General features: G+C 38.2%; 2 protein-coding genes across 7 annotated transcripts; both read right to left on the bottom strand.

The window, feature by feature from the left end:
- Window positions 1-413: 413 nt before the first annotated feature.
- Window positions 414-7343, bottom strand: zbtb26 (zinc finger and BTB domain containing 26). The gene is made up of 3 exons (XM_057831770.1): window positions 7266-7343; window positions 3089-4668; window positions 414-2994 (listed from the first exon to the last, which is right to left on the bottom strand). The coding sequence occupies exon 2, from the start codon at window positions 4639-4641 to the stop codon at window positions 3340-3342; it is 1302 nt and encodes a 433-aa protein (XP_057687753.1). The 5' UTR covers window positions 4642-4668; window positions 7266-7343; the 3' UTR covers window positions 414-2994; window positions 3089-3339.
- A 91-nt stretch (window positions 7344-7434) lies between these two features.
- susd1 (sushi domain containing 1) lies at window positions 7435-16465 on the bottom strand. 6 transcript variants are annotated; one of them, XM_057831753.1, is made up of 19 exons: window positions 16264-16464; window positions 16073-16149; window positions 15765-15965; window positions 15513-15653; window positions 13773-13928; window positions 13509-13661; window positions 13258-13437; window positions 11211-11390; window positions 10940-11119; window positions 10666-10845; window positions 10305-10451; window positions 9740-9904; window positions 9529-9623; window positions 9259-9445; window positions 8927-9020; window positions 8567-8822; window positions 8454-8493; window positions 8047-8140; window positions 7439-7767 (listed from the first exon to the last, which is right to left on the bottom strand). In XM_057831753.1, exons 3-19 carry the CDS (start codon window positions 15811-15813, stop codon window positions 7752-7754), a joined length of 2313 nt encoding a protein of 770 aa, XP_057687736.1. In that variant the 5' UTR covers window positions 15814-15965; window positions 16073-16149; window positions 16264-16464; the 3' UTR covers window positions 7439-7751. The 6 variants fall into 6 exon arrangements, with proteins under 6 accessions (XP_057687738.1, XP_057687736.1, XP_057687737.1 ...); XM_057831751.1 differs by having other exon boundaries at window positions 7440-7767; window positions 10272-10451; window positions 16073-16198; window positions 16264-16463; XM_057831750.1 differs by having other exon boundaries at window positions 7440-7767; window positions 10272-10451; window positions 16264-16463.
- Window positions 16466-19685: the final 3220 nt, after the last annotated feature.

Here is a 19685-nt window from a genome sequence, read left to right as displayed (position 1 = left end):
ATTTACTGGCCCAAGTGTTTGCCATTATATTCATGTCTTTTTCTGAAAATGCCTAACATTTTAAAAATCTTCAGAGTATTTTCACCTGACTCCAACATGAAAATATCTTAAACCAGTTAATGGTATGAAGTATTGTCACTTTGAACGAAAAAAACATTTTTCATCAACAATGGGTAGAGTAAGGAATGACAACTCCAGGGATAACTATATACAAAGTACAAGAATTTAACCCTTTCAAGGACAGCTATTGAAAAGACCTTCAGCCCTTTATAAAGTGATTATTTTTTGTAATTAAATAAACCCTTTTTTATTTGAGTAATTTTAGATAAATACAATATTAATTTAAATTTTTAAAAAATTAATTAAAAACAGAAATTCACACCGATTACTGCCCCAAGTAACATTCCAAAGATTTTTGTTTATTGTAAGACTGGCTGTGAATGCTCATGTTTCAGTGCATTGATGGCACAAGACGTCCATCCAGTCAAAATGGATTGGACGTCTAGTGCCGCCAATGGCAGCCAATAAGTTAAATGAGTGCCCTGCAAGGGTAAAAAAAAAAAAATTCGTGGATGAAAGGCTCTTTATACTGTAGAAGGAACGCAACGGAGTAGGTTTGGCATGCCATTCATTCTCAAATTTAAGAGCAGCACCCGATATTTGTTTTCACATACTTGTACATATCAAAAGCAACACATACATATATGGTGTTTAAATACAGTGTATATATAATATACATAATGATACATTAAAGATTTTGTGTTATATACGATCACTATTACAATTTACTTTGCGGCACTGAGTAAGTGCAAAACGATGGCATCAACAATATGATGAAATGAGTAATATTGAAACATCAACCAGTTTACTTTGTGATGAAGCAAGAGCTGCGACAAGACTTTGTTTTTTTTTACTATATAGTGCCACTTTGAGAAGTACATTTCATGCTATCCCTAGCAGGTTTCTCAAAACTATCTTCATGGGAAGCCACAAAGCAGAAGCCTGTTACTACCACCATTGAGGAAAACATGGGCCTCCTAAAACATGTGTTAGACAAGCTATTCTGAGGGCTAAAGCATTGACTAGAATTTAAGATCTACCTGTGCTTGCTTTTCAAATCAGATTAGGTTTGTTTGAATACATACACCAGATAGTGTATTTACAACAGGACAGTCCAAGATTAAATCCCTAATATACAGGCATTTAAATGTAAAACTATGGTGCAATGGACAATAGACATAGAAGTCTCCTTTTCTATGAGTGCAATGTAATATATGAGATTATACTCGGCAGTTTAAAACTATGAATTTTTCATTTCTATCGGTATAGCTATTTAAAATGGTGGTGGGTGTACAAGAGCAGTGCTGATTTATGACATATAAGTCAAAACAGTGAAAGGTTACATTTCCCAGTGATGAATGTTCTTCCTCGGCCAGTGCTACATCCACTGCAAATTGATTTTGTATTTTATTGTATTGTATTTTTAGGGATGTGGGACTCATTAGACTCGCGTGCAAAAACATCATATTTTTGCAAGCGAGTCTAACGAGTCACCTGATTTTGAAGATCTGACGAAAACCAACACCGATCTAATCCCTTGGAAATGTATTGAGAAGGAGGGGGGAAAAAAGCACATCCAAATGTCTTTTTTTCCATTTGCACAAAGCTATTCCAACTTTATAAATGGATTAGTACAGCAGTGGTTTCAAGAAGTGGAAAATTAAAAAGATCAAATATGATGTTGCAAATGATGTTTAAATACATATGTATAAAAATTAATAAATAATATTTATCTGTATACAAGATGTATATACATATATATAAATTGATACCTAATCCTGACATAGATATGGCGGAAAAGACAGACAAGGCTGAAAAAGCGGTTTCTGCTCTTGCACCCCTCTTCAAAATAAACTGCTGTATTTTAAGGCAAAAGAACGGTTGTGTTTGATAGAACAATATGTCTATAAGCTGCGATAGCATTTGCATGGCGTAGTAAGCCCCCAAACTATTTTTAATTTGTCCGTTTTACCCTGGAGACCCCCGTTTACAGACACCGAGCAAACTCTTTTGTTTTAACCCAGCCATAAAAAAAGTAATTATATTTATTACATTAAGTGTCTATCATTTTTAGCTTAGAATCATTAATTAATGTATAATATTTAGATTAAAAAAAACTTTTGAACCGGATTGTACATAATGAAAAATCCCATATGATACTCTACAGTTCAAAAGTTTGGGGTCAAAGTGACCCCAAACTTTTGAACGGTAGTGCAAGTATTGGCACCCTTTGAAAAATCATGTATGTTTCTATAATTTGTGTAATTAACAGTCCCTGTTACTTACCTGTGGAACAGGTGGTGGCAATAACTAAATCACGCATGCAGCCAGTTAAAATGGATTAAAGTTGACTTAACCTCTGTCCTGTGTCCTTGTTTGTACCACACTGCGCATGGAGAAAAGAAAGAAGACCATAGAACTGTCTGAGGACTTGAGAAACAAAATTGTGAGGAAGCATGGGCAATCTCAAGGCTACAAGTCCATTTTCAAAAGACCTGAATGTTCCGGTATCTACCGTGCGCAGTGTCATCAATAAGTTTAAAGCCCATGGTACTGTGGCTAACCTCCCTAGATTGGCACAGAAAAGAAAAATTGACGAGAGTTGTGTAAAATGATAATTATTTTTCTCATTCTCTTATGTGTTTTTTCATTGCAAGCAAAATAAATTAAGAAATTACTACCAAAGCATTTGTAATTGCAATCATTTTCTGGGAGAAATTGAGCATTATCTGACAGAATTGCAGGGGTGCCAATACTTTTGGCCAGCACTGTATGCCGCGTCCGGACATTACACTTGGACACGACTCGGTTAATTTCCTTGTCATCTTGTGTCAGTCGACCCGGGAAATTGCTTTCAGACATAAGGGATAACTGTTTAAATACCTGGATTTAACTGGAGGTCAGCATACACTACGGTTCAAATGTTTGGGGTTGCTTTGACCCCAAACTTTTGAACCGTAGTGTATCACATGGGATTTTTCATTATGTACGATCGGTTCAAAAGTTTGGGGTCAAAGCAACCCCAAACTTTTGAGCGGTAGTGTATATATTGTCTGTAGTCCTTAAATCATTCACTGCCATTGACAATTAAAGATATCATGAGTTAATACTTAAAAATAAATACAAACATGTAAAAAACCTGATATTTTACACCCGATTCCGTTCCTCTGAAAATGACAAGATTGGGCACGATTTCCCATCCAGTGATCGAGGACATCCCTACTGTGTTTGAATTTCACACTCTATGGGAGAACAGATCGCACGTTTTGTATACGAACCTTAAAAAGTCAATTTTCCATAATATGTATCCTTCAAGTCCGTCTCATAATTGTTGGAGTGAACAAAAAAGGGCCCGTTAGTGTCGTTCTCTTCAGGCCCGCCATCATGCAGACTGCCTTCATTGGCGTTGTCGAAGCTGTTCTTCCCGTGAATCTGTTTGAGGTGCTTGCGGAGCACGGGCTTGTGAGCGAACATCATGTCACAGTAGTTACAGCGGTGAGGTTTGTCTCCACTGTGAAGGTTCAGGTGATCCAATAGAGAGCACTTCTGCGTGAAGGTCTTTCCGCAGATCTTACACTGGAAGGGTTTGATGCCCGCGTGGACGCGCATGTGTCTGTGCAGGTTGCCCTTCTGAGTGAAAGTCTTGCCGCACAGGAGGCACATGAAGAGCTTGTGCATCTTGAGGTGGTTGGCGTATTTTTCCAGCTGCCGGAAGACTCGGCTGCACTTGGGACACTGGTGGTACCACTGGAGAGGTTTGTCGTAGTTCCGCTGGTGCCCGCTTGGTTTCTCTACGGGGTTGGACGGAGAAGCGGGACTTAAGGAGTTGTCTGGCACACTAGGGGGTGCGGTAATTTCGCTTCCACGACTGTCCACGGTAGAATTGATGAGAGAATGTTGGGGCTCAGGTGAGCGCAGGGCAGCTGGAGAGCTGGTGGGAAAGTTAGCCTCCACGCTCTCCACCTTCACAATGCTAATGTCACTATCTCCCATGTCGTGCCTAGGCTGCGCGTCCAAGATCTGCGGTGGGGATTTCGGCTGGATAATGACATCGTCATCGTCGTCGTCATCGTCACTACTGATATCTTCCTCTACGGACTCAGCCGTCTGGATGGTCTCCTGTTCTCTCAAAGCATCCTCCCTGCTAGCCCTCCGCAACTCGCTGTCTATGTCCATTTTGTTAGGAGCCTGCGGCTTGATGAATTTGTTTAGCGCTTGAGTGCACTGTTCAACAATGTGACCCATTTGGAGGAAGCTGGCTACTGTCAGGTAATTGACCAGCTCTAGTTCAGGAAATTCCAGTTGGCCCGTGTAGCAGGACAGCAGCAGCTGCTGGCCAACCTTTGCTTCCTGAATCATGGAAATCTGCACTTCATTGGAGTCCTGCTGGAGGATAAACTGATCTCTGAGGAAAGACGAACCCGCAGCAAACACCACTTTATGACCGGGGACTTTAAGCTGGTTGATGCGTACGGTGACATCACAGAAGCGCCGCTGGTGCCGAAGGAGGTTCATCTTTTGCAGCATGGAGTCTCCAAACGTAGCGAAGTGGAACTGCAGGATGACCTGGTTTTGGGCCATGGTGAACAATGGGCGGCAACAATGTACCTGTTGAAGAAATTACGTTTTTTGTTTTCAGATTGGAAATTATGAATATAGATATGGTGCAGAGACAACAGCAATAACTGAAGGTGGAACCAACATCTTTTGACCCCTGCATTTTTGGGACATAAAAAATAGCTAATACAGTAGGGACGGTATGACGAAAAATTTTAGCGGTTTTGAAACCTTGACATTTTCATACCACTGTATACCTTGAAACTAGGAGTGGGAACCTCTTGTTACCTCACGATACGATACGATTTGCGATACAAAGCTCACGATAAAGACGATCTGACGATATGGCGATTACAGCTGGGAATCTTTGGGCACCTAACGATTCGATTACGATTACGATTCAGAGGCTCCGATTCGATTATAAAACGATTATTGATGCACCCCCACCTCCTTTTTTTTTTTTTTTTAATTGAATGTTTTGTACATTAGTTCCAAACTTGTTCAAAAATCCTCTCAGGCTAAACCAAACTACTATTTCAATATCAAGTTAACATATAGCAGTAAACAAATATACAAAAATAACAGTAAATAAAAAACACAAGTCCCCATTCTGTAACAGCAGCTTTAAACTACATTCAATTAATTTAATGTTGTGAATCAACTATTAAAGATGTTAAAATTGCTCCCGTTATTCCATAATTTCCCTTTTGTCTACTTTCGACATGTGAAAGTTTTAAAACTATTTTAAAGATAGATTCAAGTCAATATTTTACCGATTTAGGAGTATTTTAGATAAAAAGTTAATTAGGTTTGCTTGGAAGGTTCGCTACAACAGCCTTGCAGGGAAGTGTACTGCTTTAAGATGGCAGCCGTTTACTAACGTCCGCATCTAGCTTTTTGTAGATGTGATGCTCACACTACCGAATCAATGGTGCATCTAGTCCTATATAAATGATATCTACCATTACATTATGTGGATGACGTACTTTGTAGCAGCTTTTCGGCAGCAGTCAGGTATGTTGTTGTGTTTTTTTTTTTTTTTTATCTCGTGGCATGAGTTGAGCTAGAGCCGTGAGTTGAGCATTGGCATTACCCGAGGGGCCGGGTAATGAGAAGCATGATGTTTAGCTACTCTCGCTGCGTTCTTCCTCGTTGCGCCCAGAAGACCGCGCGGCGCGCTGGGTGTGTTGTACTTCCGCTTTACTTGCCGTATTTCAATAATCGGAATTTGGATGTTTGTGAATCGTTCTCGAATCTTCCACGGCCGAATCGCAAATAATCTAAGAATCGGAAATTTTGCACACCTCTAATGGCGATACAATGATTATCGGTACATTGGTCAGGAAATCATTCTAGGATATTCTACAAACAGCTAATAAACAGAAAAACAAGCTTCTGCTGTGAATTGGAATGAGTTTATCACTAGTAGACCTCCAATCCGTTTGAACTAAGAGGGTGGCAGCTTGTGTTTGTGTCGAAAGTGTTTGCATTTATTTTCATTGATTTGGGTGGATACACGGCCCTCTAGTCCACCTCATTTCACATGGCTGAATCCATCTCCTCCCTGTTAAGACCAACATAAGCTAAGTTTTTGTTTGAGCTAATGATTTTTTGAATGCATTCGTAATTTAGTTTAAAGGTATATTTAGCCATTTTTTGTGGGAATATGTGTCTGAGCCATTTGTTAAGAGCATTGTAAAAAAGTGTTAGCATTTTATAGCATTAAAGCTAGCGGACTTTTGCTATGTAAGAAAGTCAGTTGTTCTTTTGTTGTACATAGATCCTCTTTATTTTCATATACAGTGTGAGGCTCAGCTCCGGTATTTTAGTTTTTTATGTTCCTTATCCGATTACTCGATTATTCGAAATAAATAGTTCATCGATTACTACTGTTGGCTACTAAAATATTCGATAGCTGCAGCCCTATTTCGAATGAACGAACGTTCCCAGTCTAAATGGATTGGGCGTCGAGCACCATCAATGGCAGCCGTAGAGTTAGCTGAGACACTATTATAGTGGAAAGTTTTGGTAGCAACTTGTTGGTACCTTTTTTTTGTTTTTTATTTAAACACCGACAAATTTAAAAAATGATATCTCGATTCTTGGCAGGAGCATATCGATAACCATTTGGGATACAAAGTATCACAATATATCACCATTTCAATATTTTGTCACACCCCTACTTAGAAATGAATAAGGCCATTGGGAATAAATAGGGATTATCATGTATATTTTATTATTTCATTATTATTATTTGAATCAAAATGTAGGACGATATCCATTTTTTAATTTTAAGCTGTTGCCATTGGAAACGAATGAGGCTTTTATGGAGGAGGGGACCAAATTACATACAATTTTCCGAAATAAAATGGCACTGCGATGCTTTATGAAACAAACTCAAGGCTGATGAAGGCTTATTTGTTTATTTGACTATGTAAAAAATAGTTTAATTGATACAACAAATGGATTCGCAACGATAAAACGCCAGTTTGTGCAAAATGCTAACAATGAAAGTGTTTGACTGTACGTGCCGTGCTGTGCTGTTCCTTGGCGTTCATCCTAAACCACTATTTCAATAGAACACTACGCAAAAGGGCTGCATGGCTCGTTATTTATGTGTTGAGTGTGTGAATCATAGAGACACTCACTGTGGTTTTTAGGATTGTCGCCTCGTAAACAAAATGCGTTTCCTAGCCTCTCGTCTCCGTTTCTACTTTCTGCCGTCCTTTTAAGCAAAATTTGGGGTTCAACGTTAAATGGGCACAGCGCCTCCCTCTGCATTGGAGTAGAATTGCTCCATACAAATGTCAAAAAAATAAAGCGTTTCATGTGGTTTTATTGACCATTGATTGTTTACGAACAATGACTGTTTCTTGATTTTGAACAGGAATTGCTCCAGTTACAATTTCATTTGATAAATAGCACATAATACATTAGTCATGTGAATATATGTATTATATCCCATTCATTTTTCCTCCAAGACATTTTTTATTGTCAACTTTGAAATCAAATGAATGATGAACAGGCAGAGAAAAGGTAACAACAACATGGATGAAAGGTAACAACAATATAAGTGCAATTAGTTACAAGTGAGGATGAATGATTCATTTACAACGTGTATGAAATGACAGTTATTATTTCTTGGAAAACCTGAAAAAGAATTAAAAATAGATTCAGTTTTACATTTAGCGGGAACTGTTTTATTATTATTACTATTATTAATAATTGTTTTAACAGAGACATGCTTATGAAACTCCAGCAAAGTAAACAAGGACACACAACTAACATTATTTCAATTCAACATCAGAACCTTAGCTATTGCAGTAAAAATGAACTTAATAGAGACACAAACTTCAAAATTCTACAAATACTCAAGTAAGTATGTAATCTTAAAGGTAATGAACTTTAATACGGGTGCACAATTCTTACCGGAAGTAAGCCAGTCCTAGCAATATTGCTAATGCAATTAGTCCTATTAATGCAGCAGCACACAGTGATGAAATTTTGACAAAGTAGGATGTACCTATTAAAAAAAAAAAAAAAAAAAAACTTTTTGCATCAAAACTCTTAGAAACCCCAAACTCTGCACCTTTCTCAGCAATTATTCAAAACTAATTGATAAACAATTACTAATAACTGTAGTGGCTTACTTATGGTAGCTGCTTTTACATTGATGATACTTGACTTTCAATTGAATAGAATAATGTTTATTTCCAAAATATTAAAAGCATATTAAAAAAAAAACAAAAAAAACCTGGTGAAAAATTATGTAAAACTAAATTGCACTGTATCAATAGTGCTCATTTATTACATAATTTTGCCAAAGTAGTAACTACCTTTTACTTTAGCCCACAGGACACATGAGCTTTTTGAATCCTACAACAAAGAAAATGAAATCCATTTTGAGTTCCTAAGTTACATTTCCATTTTGTTTTATAGTTGCACTCACCTTTTTCCACTGACTAACAGCCCGTAAGATGACATAATAGTTTCTGCCTTTTTCCAGAGGAGCATTGAAAAAGCCTCCATAATGGAAACCATCTCCCACAGTAAACTCTATCTCTGGTCCAACATGGCTAACGTGCATCTGGGCTGCAATGCATCCCTGTGAGGAACCACTGGTGCCTAAGGCCTCCCCATTCATAGGAGAGGAACAGTCAAACACCATCATTCCCTCTACAGGAAGTACGTACACTTGGTATAAACTATCAGAGGGGGGGGGGGGAAATGAACAACTGTTTGCTTATTCAGTTTTTCCAAAAGCCACCAAGTACACCTTAGGTCTGTCTCATTCTCAGCTGGTTGTTACCTTATTGGGTCAAGAGTATTCGGTGATCTCTTAAGCCTCAGAGTTGGTACTGAAGTCTCGTATTCTCTGTAGTGCACAACTGGTACAGCAGGTACTGTCAAATGGGGACATGAATGAATGTTGAATAATCCATTACACATCACAATAAGAGTGTTTTAAGTTCTAGATTAAAATTGGTTTGGGAATTGTGCCAAATATTAAACACTTAATTATGTTTAAATCGGGCCAAGCTGAGGTCACGGATATCCACATTTATTTTTTTTGTATGACACTCAAACTAAACCACTGGTGGAACAGTTTTGCTGACCAACTCACAGGTTATTCAGTGATACCTGTCAAACTGGTGTTAATAGTGGTGGTGGATGTGAATCCAGCAGACAATGCGGTAATAGAGACGGTGTAGTTTGTGGCTGGAAGCAGATTGAGGCAGACCTCCAGCCAGTCTGCCTTTGAGTTTACAAACTTTTTCCTTTTATCAAGAAAGGCCTTTTGATAGTTTCTGGATCCTGTGTAGATCACCTAAAATTCCAAGGTTAAAATTTATTCTTTGGAAAACTGACCCCACATCCCTCTTTTTTGGGGTTACACAGATTTTACGTTACCCTGTACATTTCTGATTCCTCTTCATACTTTTCTGCTCTCCACTGCAAACATTTTTCATTTGAAACAAGTAGTTGATGGATGGGCGGCTTGACTTCTAGAAGCAATACGGGAATTGACACATTTTTACATCACCTTTGAATATTCCCAACAACATTAACAGTGCAATAATTTGTTGAACATTTACAGCCAAACTCCAGATGAATTACTCACCTATGCATTTGAGCGTAGCTCTCTGCCACTCTCCAGAGTTACCACACACGGACACATTGCTGCCCCTCCAGCTGTGATAGCCATTCATACAACGATGGGTCACTACACTTCCGTTACGCCACACTACCTCAGAGTGGGCAAGTAATGGGACCGGGCCACACATTGCTGGGAAAAAACCAGCACTGATTAATAAAAGATTGTAATAAAATAGGTTTGTCAAATTTCTATTTTCTACAGCAAAAAAGCAACAAATAATGTTGTGTTTTCTTTTAATATTTTCATTAAATTGTTTTTTAAAGTTTTTTTTTTATGTGAGGAGTGAAATATTAGAACCGCTCTCAGTGCAATACATTTCACTTTTATCCTATCGAAAAAGCAATCCAAATATCTTAAATGAAAACTTAACAGTAAACTGCCTATTACTTTGTGGGTGTTTGTAGTTGATCACAAAAGAGTGTGCAGTCAAATTCAATTTCCCTTCTCTTTTTTTCCTGTTGTTACTTTAATCTGCTTGAAGACGTAATTGCGATACCTTTGCAGCTTAATGACACGTTTGCCCACTCGCCTGATATTAGACATGTGGAAATATTATGTCCAGCCTCCTGGTAATATCCATCTATACACTCATACAGCACGACACTGCCAGGTTTAGTAGAGTTGTTCCACAAGAGGTTAGTATTGGGGAGGATTTGTGGGGGCCCACATATTATTTCTGCACACAGACAGCAATTAGTGAGACAAAAGCATATTAGGCAAAAGGCTCCAACCATTCATTGACGTCATGTTTCTTAATCCCAGAACCCCAAAACTAACAGTAATATACAACTGTTAATGTTGGAATTTTATGAATGTTATATTTCCAAAACGTAACACTAATGAAGAAAAAATGTACAAATAAGTTGACTTCTGATCTTCAAGTGTTGCACCTTCACACCAAAGATCAGATTCCTCCCAAAGTCCATTCTGTCCACACACTGAGAAGTTCTTCCCACTCCTTGTGCCATAGCCTTCATTACATTCGTAAATAACCACACCGCCAACATGTGACGTGCCATCCCATTGTCTTTTAGTATGTGGTATGAAAACAGGATCCTGACATTTAATTTCTACAACAAAAAAGACAAAACATTACATACCAGGAGTTAAGCCGAAATTGACTCATTTTTTGTAATGAAAGTCCCTTTTTGGCTACATTATCACCTTGACAGCGAAGAGAGAGCGTTTCCCATTTCCCATTGCCTTTGCATACTGTTTTATTTTTTTCCCCAACACTGTAAAATCCAGATTGGCATTGATAAGCAACCTGAGAGCCTACAGTGGAGATGTGATCCCATAACAAGACTGAATGTGGAATGTCAGGAGGCGAGCCGCAGTCAATTTCTACACAGAAGAACAATGACATTATTTGAATGTGACATCATCTCTGTGCACCAGTAGCAGAGTTGAAGACCAGCTAAATCTCTGTCGTTACCTTTGCATGAAATGTTTGGCTCTGTCCAGTTACCATTAGGTGTGCACAGTGATATGGCACTGCCTTCACTGTGATTAAGTCCTTGTTTACAGTAATAGTTTGCCACGCTTCCAGGGGTGGAAATGCCATTCCAAATATGTCCAGTGTGTGGCACATTATTAGGTTTTCCACATAATATCTCTAGGAAGTTATACACACACAGTACTTAAAACGATTACTTTAAAACGATTACTTACACACATGTAATATACTGTACAACAAAATTCATTTGAGAAGTACATTTGCCTCAATAATCACCCTCAATTTGAATTCAAGGGTACCAAAATGCAACGAAATTGCCCCCCCCCCCCCCAAAAAAAGAGAACATTGTAGTTTACACTTAGGAACTTTAGGAAGGACAAAAGACCTTTAAAAATGTCAAATAGCAAATATGTGGAGATTCAACGTACAGTAACCACACTACACAACTACAGATTGCATTCACTATTAGCATTTCCCAGGCCAAACTGTTACCACGAGCCATGTGTTTAATAGCAATTATTTGTTAGCAGTGTTGTCAGTAACGCGTTACTAGTAGCGTTACTGTAATCTGATTACAGTATCTGAGTTTTTTCAGTAACGAGCAATCTAACACATTCATTTTTCCAAATTAGTAATCTGATTAGAGTTAGTTTCCTTAGTGTCTGTGCGTTACTATTTTGTTATTGCCTCATAATCTATGCAGAATGAAGAATTTTGTAGTCATGTACGAAGAGCATTTTGAATAGAAAATGTAAGAACGGTTCGCACTTCATGTTCGGTTCCATGGTAACTGCTCACAGTTACTTCCTGTTTTGGTCTCGAGTCACACGCGCTAAGTGTTTTGGGACTGAGAAATGCGTGTGCCAGATAAATGAACGTATTTTTCCTTCATTCTAAAGGGTTCCAGGATAGGTTGGAGCTGCTACATGTGCGGCTGTTTCGTAACTTTGCTGTTGCAACGGTGAGTAGTTATCTGCGAGCATTGTTTACATCATATTTGTGTTGCACATTTATGCTGTGAGGTGACATATTCGTTTAGCATGTTTGGAATGTGTTGTAAATCCAATTGCGTGTATAGTGCTTAGTTGCTGGCACGTTTTGTGGCCAAATTGACCGTGTGTGTGTACGCCATACTTCCGGGATGTGCGCGTGAATCCGTGCCCGCCCCCACCTTTGTGTTAATGCACTGTGCAATTCATTTGTTTTGTGTTGTTGATTATTGTGCAGTCATTTTGCATGCTGTTAACCCTAACATCTAAAGCCTAATCCGAAATTCAGAATTTTTGACATTAGGCTTAATCTTCGTGTATGTGGGATTTAATTAGTCGGCGGAGTTGATTTAAACAAATTCCAGGCCGTTTGTCAGGTATTTGTTAGTTTCAGGGCTCCGGAATGGCCTAGGTAGCGCGAGTCAATGGTGGTTGAAATCAACTCCATCGACTGATTAAATCTGAGCTAACTCGAAGATTAAGCCTTATGTGAAAATTCTGATCTTCCCCTTTGAATTCAATTATCTGAGCGTCAATGACATGCGATTACATATTTCTGTTGTCATTCTTATGTTGAGGTGGCAAAGGGAGAAAAATTAGTGAAAAAAAGTAACCGATAAATAACTTTTAAAGTAACTTAGTTACTTTGATAATAATGTAATCAGTAAAGTAACCAGATTACTTTTTTGAGGCATAAACAGTAAACAGTAATTAAATTACTTTTTTAAATAATCTGTGACAAGACTGTTTGTTAGCAAAGGGGCTACTGACTGTTTCCTAGTGGATCACAAATATGGGAACAGGACTGGGGATTTTAACGATTCAGTTAGTTGATTCAAATGATCAAAAACATTTCCTGCGTGTAAAAATGATTACTGTGACGACGTCAGTTAAAACAACCTAGTAATTTCTTAGGCTTGCTGTACATCTTAGCTGTTTAAATCTCTTTCCTCAATTTACAATCTTATGTAATGTTTCCAAAGAGCACTTCTTTACCTGCATTATCATTGTGGGGTCTTTTATTAGTGTTTTGTTACCTTCACAGATCATGGTGAGCTTACTCCAAAGTCCGTCAGCCCCACACTGTGAGGTGTTGTTTCCACTCTTCCATAGAAAGCCTTCGTCACACTCAAATGTTGCCATGCTGCCAAATGTTGTCCCTGTTGCTGATCGCAATAGTGAGTTCTGCTGCAATGTAAGCTGGCCACAATTCACCACTGGATTGGGAGACACCATGAAACATTCAAGACTTTGATGCCAGCCATCAACTTTGGATAATGCAATTAACCTTGACAAGAAGTTTGGTCTTTGATGGGGTGGAAAGGTTCAACCCCTTTATGGACTCGATATCCCAGATGACAGCTGCACTCAAAACTGCCATCCAGGTTCTTGCAATGACCTCCTTCACCGCAAAGGCCGTTTACCACACACTCATCTATGTCTGTTGGATGACAATCAGCAATCTTACATTTTCTAGTTTATCCACATATGCCTAATATAGTGGTGTACCGGTAGACTGACTTCACTTTGTGGTCTCTGCAGAGAAACTCACCTTGGCAGTGGGTTCCATCATTTCTGATAAAGAATGGCATGTTGTTGGAAGCCATGTATCCGGACAGACAGGTGCAGTAGTAGCTGCCATATGTATTGTGGCATATAGCGTGCTGCCCACAGATATTTGAGGCTGCTATCTGACATTCATCTTTATCTAGATTCAACAAAACCAGATTGTATATCAGCATTCACTAGAACTGCACAATCTAGTCCTATTAAATCAAAGAGCTATATCGAACAACAATACCAAGGATGTAGGTTTGGGGTCATCATTGGTAGGGACGATATAACAGCATAACCTGTATGCACGCTTTTGCTGGGGACGGGACATTAGTAAGACCAAAGAGTTTTTTGGACAAGGGTCAGAGCTACAATTCTCACAAATTTGAACCTAATTAATTGATTGGCTAAATGTTCAATGCAAAATAAATCTATATTGACTTATACTAACTTTTATGTGTATTGGTTCAGGTGATAAAACATTGGATTTAAACCTTTGTTTTCAAAACCTAGTAAAGAATTTTTTTGAAATGCAAGTCCATTTATTTAAAAAAAAAAAAAAAATGGGGAGCTATTCAAGAATGGGTCGACTTCTGGGGGACACTGGAGCACCCCTAGACTCAAACTAAAGTATTGTAATATAAAAGTGGTTTGGGAAAAAAAAATTAAGGAACAAAATCAGAGCTATCCAATGAACGATCTACATCTGAGTCACACAAGACTGCCCCAGGACTCAGACCAAAGTACTTTCATGAAATTCTGATGTGTGATTTCATTTTACAGATTTTTTTTCATGTCAGTTCATGTTCATATCAGTGTTCCCCTGAAGTGGACCCATTCTTGGATAGCACCCCGTTTTTGTTTTTTTCTTTAATGAAGGGACTTGTACTCTGAAGCTGCTGCGTTGCATTACCGTAATGCACATAATGCAAACAATGATCCATATGAGGGACGGATAGCTTGAATTTGTTGTTCCTTGTAGAGGCTGGCCTAACTGCAGTAGTTTTGCAGGTTAGCAAGTACAGACAGTTTAATGGTATACCAACTCTGATGCAGGTCGGACTTTCAGTTGCAGAATTAGTAGTGTTTCCCCCATCTCCACAACAGTGTCTTTTTACATTACTTACATTGGGTGCTGTTTGCTGAAAAAAAAACTTCTAATATCCCTCCTCTTCGAAGGGGGCGGAGGAGGAAATGTAAGTGAACATAATTTTAAAAAATCACTTAATAATGTTGGGGTTTATTCTATCCTTACAACATATGGGAAGACAATCTCAATTACCTATATAACTGAACTAATTCTATAATGCAAATAAGGTTGGTGGGGACAATTAGAGCATCCTGAAAAGCTGGTAGTGTTGTGTCCCTACCATCCCTATGCAAACCTACGCCCTTGACCAATACGCATAATTTACTAAAACTATTATCTAACTTGCAAGAAAAGAATGATGACTCGCAATACCACTTGTAGAGATCATCCAAATTTACAAACCCCATACCCTACCTTACAACCAAAAACCAGTGACGTTAATTTCTGTTCTGCTTAATTTTAAACAGCACAAACATTGTATTTAGTAATAAACAAGCAACCTTCTTCAGTATTTTTTTTAAACAAAAATGTGGTTTATATAAATTGAATACTGACTATCACGACAGATTTTTATTGATCTTTGTGCACAAACTGCAAACAGTTAAATGCAAATTAAATATATAATTTATGATGTTGTGTATTTCCTACCTAAGCACAAGGTTCTTCCATTTCCTAAAAAACCAGACTTGCAATTACAAACTTTTCCAGAGTTATCAGATTTGTCATCACATGTGGCATTTTTGTGGCAGCTCGCGCATACATCCAGAATGTTTGCAACAACTGACGTCACTGAAAGGAAAAAGCACATCAATGACTCACTTACTGTCTTGAAGGAAGAACACTTTGTATGAAATATCACATACTGTAAAGTCTGTAAAAATAATCCCCCCCAATGCTTACCTGAAGCCACACACAAAATAAGAATCATAAATGCACGTTTTTCCTCCATCTTCTACTTAATGCCCTCTTGCTGTAGTTTCACTGCATAGGAAAGTCATCCTGTCACCTCAACTTCTTCAACATTCATGGTGAAAGCACTTTAAGGACACTTGGCATATTTAAGATAACCAGAGCTTAGATAATGCTGGCAACAGGGTCCTCCTGAGGAAAATGTTTTAAAATGTCAGCAGTATTTTAGCTTTGTGGTTTCATCTGAAATGCTGATTAATTCAGTTACACTTCACATGTGGATACACTCCTGCACACACCTGGTGTGGAAGCTGATAACAGGATTCTCACAATGGGGCAATCTTTTGCATCATTTAGGATTTTTTAGTTTTTAATCCTGGAAAATTCAAAACATGAAAATCATCCATACACCCCGCCCAAATACACTGAAATACAAGATAAATTGAGGTTACTCCACAAATGAATGAAAGAATAAGTTAGTGAAATTTACCTGATAACTTTGTGACCCAATGATTCCTTCTGCAGCTGTCCGTCATTTCACATTTCAGTAAATGAATCCATCAACAAACTTTTTGTGACAGGGGCTGGGGGAGTCAGTTAATGTGCAGTGGAAAGAGGAGATAAGTTGCATCAACTGTTATCTCTACATTCAGTTGAGTTTGCCTAACTGGTGTCTGTCACTCAAACCAGTTACCTACTGCCTTACACCAGTGTCGCCTGCTTTTGACTGATTAACCCAGCTGTCTAAAAAAAATCTACAAATACATAAATAAACACCCAAAAACACTGAGAAGAATTTTTCTTTTTTTAATCGACTGTGGCGCAGCTGTGCAGCTGACCTTTCAGATTGGAAATGTCATCACTTCCATCACATCCAGTGAGAATAGAAACACCAAGCAATAACTAACTTGATGTTCATTGTTCATTTGAGTCACCCCAAAAAATATATATTAATAGTTTGAGTGGATTAAGTCCATGTAATTGAATGTTTCAGAAAAGACCAATGTAGTATCTGGAAGGCCATTTGAGCACCATTTCATACATCACTAACACTCTTCAGGGAAAAAAGTATCACATAGAATAATTGAGTGATTATGGTAAAGTAAAACCATATGATGATTAACAGACACATCGACGTCCATAAGGCAGAAAAACATACATTAGGATATCTGTATACACATAAATGAAATATCCCTGTGTTGCATGAATTGTGAAAAATTTCTGATGTGTTTTTATTCATCCTAGGACGAAGATAATGTTCAATTTCTTATTTTTCAAAAATATGATTTTTTTTCATGAAGTTAGACATGTCCAATCCAGTGGACCCAATGCACCTGCGCACTCAACATAAAACAATGTAAATTTACCATCAAAAATTAATTGTGTCCAATTGTGAATATAGAAACCCTTCAACCCTTTTATGATTTGATAAACATTCCAACAATTTTGGGGAAATTTCAACACTTACAACTCAATAGGCACAATGCACAGGGGTGAGTAAGAAAACCAATAAAACTTTTAGTTGTGGCTCCTACACCTAAGCACCAATGTCTCTGTTGTTGTCTGGCAGCCATTTGTCATCACTGTTGTCACTACAATCATCACTGAAGCTGGATGGAATTTCCTGGGCTATTCTTTGAACTGCCTTATTCTTTGCTGCTTTTGAAAATAAGATAAAATGCATATGATAATGCAAACTACAGCTAAGATAAATGCAAATTGTAATGCAAACAAGAGCTATTATGCACAAAAATTTACATTTTAAATTAACTGCTTATAAATATAACTATTACAAACCAATTTATAACTAAAACAGTGACACAATTATGTAACATATGCATGATGCCCACTTCATTGGACATACAGTGTCTTGCAAAAGTATTCGGCCCCCTTGAACCTTGCAACCTTTCGCCACATTTCAGGCTCAAACATAAAGATATAAAATGTTAATTTTTTGTCAAGAATCAACAACAAGTGGGACACAATCGTGAAGTGGAACAAAATTTATTGGATAATTTAAACTTTTTTAACAAATAAAAAACTGAAAAGTGGGGTGTGCAATATTATTCGGCACCCTTGCGTTAATACTTTGTAGCGCCACCTTTTGCTCCAATTACAGCTGCAAGTCGCTTGGGGTATGTTTCTATCAGTTTTGCACATCGAGAGACTGACATTCTTGCCCATTCTTCCTTGCAAAACAGCTCGAGCTCAGTGAGGTTGGATGGAGAGTGTTTGTGAACAGCAGTCTTCAGCTCTTTCCACAGATTCTCGATTGGATTCAGGTCTGGACTTTGACTTGGCCATTCTAACACCTGGATACGTTCATTTTTTAACCATTCCATTGTAGATTTGGCTTTATGTTTTGGATCATTGTCCTGTTGGAAGATAAATCTCCGTCCCAGTCTCAGGTCTTGTGCAGATACCAACAGGTTTTCTTCCAGAATGTTCCTGTATTTGGCTGCATCCATCTTCCCGTCAATTTTAACCATCTTCCCTGTCCCTGCTGAAGAAAAGCAGGCCCAAACCATGATGCTGCCACCACCATGTTTGACAGTGGGGATGGTGTGTTCGGGGTGATGAGCTGTGTTGCTTTTACGCCAAACATATCGTTTTGCATTGTGGACAAAAAGTTCAATTTTGGTTTCATCTGACCAGAGCACCTTCTTCCACATGTTTGGTGTGTCTCCCAGGTGGCTTGTGGCAAACTTTAAACGAGACTTTTTATGGATATCTTTGAGAAATGGCTTTGTTCTTGCCACTCTTCCATAAAGGCCAGATTTGTGCAGTGTACGACTGTATGTTGTCCTATGGACAGACTCTCCCACCTCAGCTGTAGATCTCTGCAGTTCATCCAGAGTGATCATGGGCCTCTTGGCTGCATCTCTGATCAGTTTTCTCCTTGTTTGAGAAGAAAGTTTGGAAGGACGGCCGGGTCTTGGTAGATTTGCAGTGGTCTGATGCTCCTTCCATTTCATTATGATGGCTTGCACAGTGCTCCTTGAGATGTTTAAAGCTTGGGAAATCTTTTTGTATCCAAATCCGGCTTTAAACTTCTCCACAACAGTATCTCGGACCTGCCTGGTGTGTTCCTTGGTTTTCATAATGCTCTCTGCACTTTAAACAGAACCCTGAGACTATCACAGACCAGGTGCATTTATACGGAGACTTGATTACACACAGGTGGATTCTATTTATCAACATCGGTCATTTAGGACAACATTGGATCATTCAGAGATGCTCACTGAACTTCTGGAGTGAGTTTGCTGCACTGAAAGTAAAGGGGCCGAATAATATTGCACGCCCCACTTTTCAGTTTTTTATTTGTTAAAAAAGTTTAAATTATCCAATAAATGTTGTTCCACTTCACGATTGTGTCCCACTTGTTGTTGATTCTTGACAAAAAAATTTTAATTTCATATCTTTATGTTTGAAGCCTGAAATGTGGCGAAAGGTTGCAAGATTCAAGGGGGCCGAATACTTTTGCAAGGCACTGTATGGTTAATCATATATCATACACAAATAATTCATATTACAAACAGATATCATCTTTCCCTAGATGTTACTGTATATAATCATTTTTTATTTAACCACTTTAGCTCTTCGGGCATAGTATTGACAGGATATGCCAGTTGTAGTCGACATGGGTGGCAGGTTATCGGCTATCTTAGATTCAGAGGATATTTACTTGCAGTTCCAATAAAGCTCTATTCTATTCGATTCTAAGTATTTTTTACCCCAGATTTTTCAGGAAACAAAAAAAAATTGAACAATTTTAATCGATTTTGTATAAGAATAGGTAGTCAATTATTTGAAGAGGGTGACAATATGTCGCAAATACTGAATATATTGATATCGCATTAAAAAAAAAACCAAACAAAAAAAAAAAAAACCAGAATGCCTTACTGCGTATTT

This window comes from Corythoichthys intestinalis, chromosome 3, assembly GCF_030265065.1.
Source record: "Corythoichthys intestinalis isolate RoL2023-P3 chromosome 3, ASM3026506v1, whole genome shotgun sequence".
Taxonomy (NCBI): domain Eukaryota; kingdom Metazoa; phylum Chordata; class Actinopteri; order Syngnathiformes; family Syngnathidae; genus Corythoichthys; species Corythoichthys intestinalis.
Note: the sequence above shows the minus strand (reverse complement) of the source record. Positions and strands in the feature narration are given on the sequence as shown.